Source organism: Gossypium raimondii, chromosome 3, assembly GCF_025698545.1.
Source record: "Gossypium raimondii isolate GPD5lz chromosome 3, ASM2569854v1, whole genome shotgun sequence".
Lineage (NCBI taxonomy): Eukaryota > Viridiplantae > Streptophyta > Magnoliopsida > Malvales > Malvaceae > Gossypium > Gossypium raimondii.
The window spans coordinates 21428381-21434147 of NC_068567.1; the positions used below are offsets into that span (position 1 = coordinate 21428381).

General features: G+C 34.4%; 1 protein-coding gene across 1 annotated transcript; it reads left to right on the top strand.

Moving 5' to 3' along the window:
- The first annotated feature begins 826 nt into the window (after positions 1 to 826).
- On the top strand, positions 827 to 3364 carry LOC105793853 (U-box domain-containing protein 15). The gene is made up of 4 exons (XM_012622713.2): positions 827 to 1404; positions 1476 to 1592; positions 1688 to 2110; positions 2197 to 3364. The coding sequence occupies exons 1-4, from the start codon at positions 967 to 969 to the stop codon at positions 3247 to 3249; spliced, it is 2031 nt and encodes a 676-aa protein (XP_012478167.1). The 5' UTR covers positions 827 to 966; the 3' UTR covers positions 3250 to 3364.
- Positions 3365 to 5767: the final 2403 nt, after the last annotated feature.

Consider the following 5767-nt stretch of genomic DNA (forward strand, 5'->3'; position numbering starts at 1 on the left):
TTTCCCGAAAGGGTTTTCATGTAAAATCTATGTGTTCTATTTTTTTCTTTTTCTTTTTCTTTGCAATCTTTCTACATTGCCATTATCGACGTTCATTTTTTAACACAAACCCCAAAATTTTCTTTTTTGAATTTTTATCTACTATTTTTATTATTAAATTAAATTTCACATTTTGTACTATTTATATTATTGAATTGTTTAATCATGTTGAATCTTTATTAATTTTTGTTAAAATTGAATTATTGATGATGCCATAAAATATTTGTGTTAAAATTTTTGTTGTTATCAATTTCACATTTTATTTTGAAAATAAATTTTATTAAAAATCATATTTTTATATTTAATATATTTTTAATTTTAAAATATATAGTAACAAGAATCAAAAGATAAGTAAATCAACTAAGCAAACAAGCTAACCCGTATATAAAGTATTAATAAATAAATTATGAGGTGATAAAAGTTAATAATAAATTTAATTATGGTAGAAAAATTTGATTAAGGTGGGTGGCGGTGACTATAAAGACTCAAAGTTATTTTTTAATTTAACTTGAATAAATGTATTTGATTCGATTTGATTTTCATCTTACTCAACTCAATTCAAGAAAATTTGAAATCGAATTTATTATTATAAAATATGATTTATCAATTTAATTAACTCAAAATTTTTCATTTAATTCGATTTGATGAATGCGGATTTGGGTATCAAAAATCGAAAATGATCTGACGTGGTTCTTACAATGTTGATATAATCTAATATTCTATTTATATAAAGAAATAAAGAAAAGAGAGCAGATTTTCTATTTTAAGAAGCAAAACTCCCGCGAAATTTATTGCAACAGACCCGAGGGAGGAACACAACAAACACCGTCAGCATATTGAACCATGGAAAGTAGCGTTAGGGTTTAATGTCTCTTGATTTGATTTCCTCCTCTTCAATCCTCTTCGTCTTCGTCTTCCTCTCTGATCATGTCTCCCCTCCTTCAAACCCCCGAAGAGAGCACAGCCCCTAGCCGTTCCGGGAGAAAGCTTGCACGAACTACGATGGGGCTAGAGAGAGACAAAAAGAGACACGGAGATGTTGAAGATCGAAGAGGGGATACGTTGGTGGATGAAATTGGAATCGTCACTACAGCACCCGCACCCAATGGGGTCGATTTGGTTCAGGAAAGCGTTAGCCTCATCGAATATGTTGCCCGCCTTGGAGATTTCAGAAGCACCCAACGACAAGAATGTTACAGCCTCGTCCGGCGGATGAAGAGTTTGTTGCCCTTGTTCGATGAGATTCGCTTCCTCGGTTCCGCCATTCCTCCTAACGGCATTGCTTCTTTGTCAAAGCTCAAGAAAGTTTTTTGTTTGGCCAAGAAACTTTTGAAAACTTGCAATGAGGGTAGCAAGATTTACCTGGTCAGGATACATCCATCCGTATACTTTCTAATTTCCAATATTATTTATCTGATGAATCCATTTTCCTTCAGGCGTTGGAGAGTGAGGCTATGATGGTCAAATTTCACGCTGTTCACGAAAAATTATGCCAGGCTCTGGATGAGTTACCTTTCGATGAAATTGAAGTTTCTGTGGAAGTGAGGGAGCAGGTATGAATAGAACTATCATCTCTTACTGATGCCTTCATAGGAACAATTCTTTTAATTAAGATCCTTGTAAAATGTTCATGACCGCTGTTATTCAGGTTGAGCTAATGGTGACACAATTGAGGCGAGGTAAAAGGCGAAAAGACACACAGGATATGGAACTTGCAGTAGATTTAATGGCGGTATCCTCAAAAACCGATGAAAGGAACGCTGATATTGCCATAATAGAAAGGCTAGCCAAGAAACTAGATTTGAATACCGTTGAGAACTTGAAGAAAGAAACTATAGCTATAAGCAATGTCGCTAAAGAAAGAGGCCAAACTTCAGAATGTATAGAGCAAATTGTAGAGATACTCAACAAATTCAAGCAGGTTTTCGGCATGGAAGTAATTGATGTTTTTGAGGATCCTGTCAAGCCTAAACTGTTGCTGAAGCCTGGGTCTTTAGTGATTCCTCACGAATTCCTTTGTCCGATCACGCTCGAAGTAATGAGAGATCCGGTTATCATCGCAAGTGGACAGGTAATGAGGAGGCCTGTACCATGACAGGAAACATTAACATCATTTAAGTCATTTACACTTGATTATCTGTCATGTTTTGCTTTCAGACATTTGAAAGAGAAAGCATACAAAAGTGGTTTGATTCCAACCATCGGACCTGCCCGAAGACGAGGGAGAGGTTAGGTCACTTGTCGTTAGCGCCGAATCATGCTCTCAAGAACCTTATCACTCAATGGCGAGAGACGAACAATTATAAGAGCCCCAATACAGAGGGTCTTGCATCCCCGCAAGGCTCGTCTATTAAGCAGGAAGAGATCTCATCTCTGGTTGAGGAACTATCTTCATGTCAATTGAAAGTGCAGAGAAGGGCAGCAAAGGATATTCGAATGCTTTCCAAGGAGAACGCCGAGAGCCGAATTTTGTTTGCTGAAAATGGAGCAATCCCAGCATTGGTGCAGTTGTTGACGTATCCGGATTCCAAGATTCAAGAGCATGCCGTGACAGCCCTATTGAATTTATCTATTAATGACACTAACAAGAAGCTCATAGCTAATGAACAAGCAATACCAACAATAATAGATGTGTTGCGAAATGGACGTATGGAGTCGAGAGAGAATTCAGCAGCAGCTTTATTTAGTTTATCGATGCTGGATGAGAACAAAGTAACAATCGCACTCTCAGACGGTATTCCCGCACTGGTAGAATTGTTGGAGCAGGGGACAGTTAGAGGCAAAAAAGATGCAGTCACAGCACTGTTCAACCTATGTCTGAACCAAGCCAATAAAGCAAGAGCTATTGATGCAGGCATTGTACCACCTTTACTGCTCTTACTCAAGGACAAGAAACTGAACATGGTTGATGAGGCCCTTTCCATGTTCTTACTACTTGTAACTCATCCACAAGGTAGATATGAGATTGGGCAGCTTTCATTCATTGGAACCCTGGTTGATATCATCAAAAAGGGAACCCCGAAGAACAAGGAGTGTGCAGCCTCGGTTCTTCTGGAGTTGAGTTCCAATAATTCATCTCACATTCTTGCAGCCCTTCAGTTTGGTGTTTATGAGCATTTAGTTGACATCTCCGAAACCGGAACAAATAGAGCACAAAGGAAAGCTAGAGGACTTTTACAGGTTATGAAAACAAGTGACCAACTTCCATGATTCTTCTTCTAAAACTTCACTCTTTTGCTTGTACCCTATCCGCATGCATATTGATCTTCACTTCACTCAGTCTTGGCATAGATTAAATATACTAATTACGATGTCTTTGATCGAATTTTTTATTTTATAAGAATAAAATATAATTGTAGATATTTAATTTTTTTTTTTCAAAATAAAACAAAATTACAGCTATATTTTCAAAATATAAAAGAAATACAACATACATTCCTATCAATTAGTAAAATGTTAAAAAGAAAGCTCTAATTTCGGACCATTTCAAATCATCGACTTGAAATGTGGTAGTAAAAAGACGGTGATAGTACACATTCACTTGTGGTATAAGTTTGCCAACATGAAAAACCACAATTCATCTGTGTATCAGTTTTATTGTTGGCAATTTTTTATTTTATATTTGTCATAAAGTTCAAGTCGGGTGGACTATGACGAATTCAAATAATTTTGAATTTTCTAAGTTATAAATATTTTAATTTTGAACATAATAATTCATTTTACTTTTATATTTGATAACACAATTCAAATTCGACTTATAAAAAGCACAAATTATATATATAATAGAGATCATGGTAGTTGGTACTATATTGGTAGGTACGTACCAAGTCGTTCCTCAATCGATACCAAGTAATCTAGGTTCTGTTGTGGTTAAGATTTTTGTAACAACCCATTTTCAGTAGTGTTGGAAACAGTGATTATGGGACCACAATTTCGATAAGTGAGTCTATGAATATTATAATTTAATATTTACGAGGACATAAGAGTGTCGTATTGAAGCTTGGTCTAGAAATTTTGATGTAGTTAATTAAGAAAAAAGGACTAAATCGTAAAAAATGTAAAAGTTAATCAATATTGATTTACATGTGCTAAATGAGTTTTAAAACATAATTAGATGGGTTTAATTGGCAATTATGCCATAGTGGTTATAATGGATGGTCATTAGGTGGTTTTTGATTAAATTATATGAAAAGTAATAATGTTAAAAGTAATAATAATAAAAGTAAAAAACATAAAATTTTAAGTCTTCTTCTTCATTTCTTGTTCTTTCCACCCGAAACTACCATTGTTGGACTTAGAAAGTTCGGTCAAGTTTAAGTCTTTGCATGTAAGTGAATTGAAGCCTGTTTTTCGTAAATTTTATGTTTTTAAGGTCGATGTAGCTTAATCTAGCTGGCCCATGGATTATTTCATAATACTGTATAAGTTTTGAAAAGTTACCATTGTTGTTGTTAAAGCTTTTTGGGTTGTTAATGGTTGGGTTTTAAGCTTTGTTATAAAATATGACTATTTTGCAAAGTGAATTTGGTTAGTTTTGAGTTTAGGGACTAAAATGATAATATGTTGAATTTGGCATGAAATTATTATAATTTTAGATGCTTGAGAGCTATAAAGGGATGAGAATGAGTCCGGTTTTAAAGTTTATAGATTAATATGAAAAATATGTTTGTTACGGTTTTAGGTACTGCATTGAATAAAGTGTAAAACTTTAGGGAAATTGTGAAAAATGATAACTAGTGGTCATATGCATTAAATGAATTACCAGTAGAATCAACTGAGTATGTTGTCAAAGTAACAAATGCATTAGGTCAAAGCATCATAGTTGATTTGATATGTAGGCAATGTCCACTGAAAGTTCAGGGCTATGACTTTCTTATTGATTTGATGTTATTGCCTCTTAACGAATTCAATGTTATTCTGGGAATGGACTAATTGACGTTGCATGATGTAGTAGTGGATTGCAGATAGAAACCAATTTCTTTGAGATGTCAGAGTGGTGAGCTGATTACTATTGAATCTGATAGATTTGATTGTGTTACAAAAGTGATAATGACAATGTCTGCAAAGAAACTGATCAGAAAATGTTGCGAAGCATTTTTAGGTTATATTCTGGATTCTAGGGTATCAGAAATGAAATTGATCAAGTACAAATGGTTTGTGATTTTATTGATGTATTTCTTAAGGAGTTACTTGGATTGCCGCCAGAATGGGAAGTTGAATTTGCTATAGAGTTAGTACTTGGAACTACGCCGATCTTAATCGCTCTGCACAGAATGGCTCCAACTGAATTAAAAGAATTAAAAGCATGGTTGTGAGAATTAATTAATAGAGCTTTTACATGGCCGAGTGTGTCACCTTGGGGCATGCCAATACTATTCATGAAAAAGAAAGATGGGACGATGAGGCTGTGTTTTGACTACCAACAATTGAACAAAGTTACTATAAAATATAAATATATGTTTCCTCTTATAGATGATTTATCTGATTAGTTGAAAGGAGCCACCCTATTTTAGAAAATAAGCCTCCAATTTGGCTATTATCAGTTGTGATTTAAAGATGTTAACGTGTCGAAAACTACATTCAGAACATGTTATGGACATTACGAGTTTTTAGTAATGCCTTTTGGATTGACTAATGCTCATGCAACATTTATAGACTTAATGAACCGAGTTTTTTAGCCACATCTTGGAATATTCGTAGTTGTATTCATTGATGATATTCTGATATA

Coding starts and splice junctions, on each gene's coding strand:
- LOC105793853 (XM_012622713.2), top strand. CDS start 967: ATGTCTCCCCTCCTTCAAACCCCCGAAGAGAGCACAGCCCCTAGCCGT. Junction 1,405..1,475: donor AGGGTAGCAAGATTTACCTG/GTCAGGATACAT, acceptor ATTTTCCTTCAG/GCGTTGGAGAGTGAGGCTAT. Junction 1,593..1,687: donor CTGTGGAAGTGAGGGAGCAG/GTATGAATAGAA, acceptor GCTGTTATTCAG/GTTGAGCTAATGGTGACACA.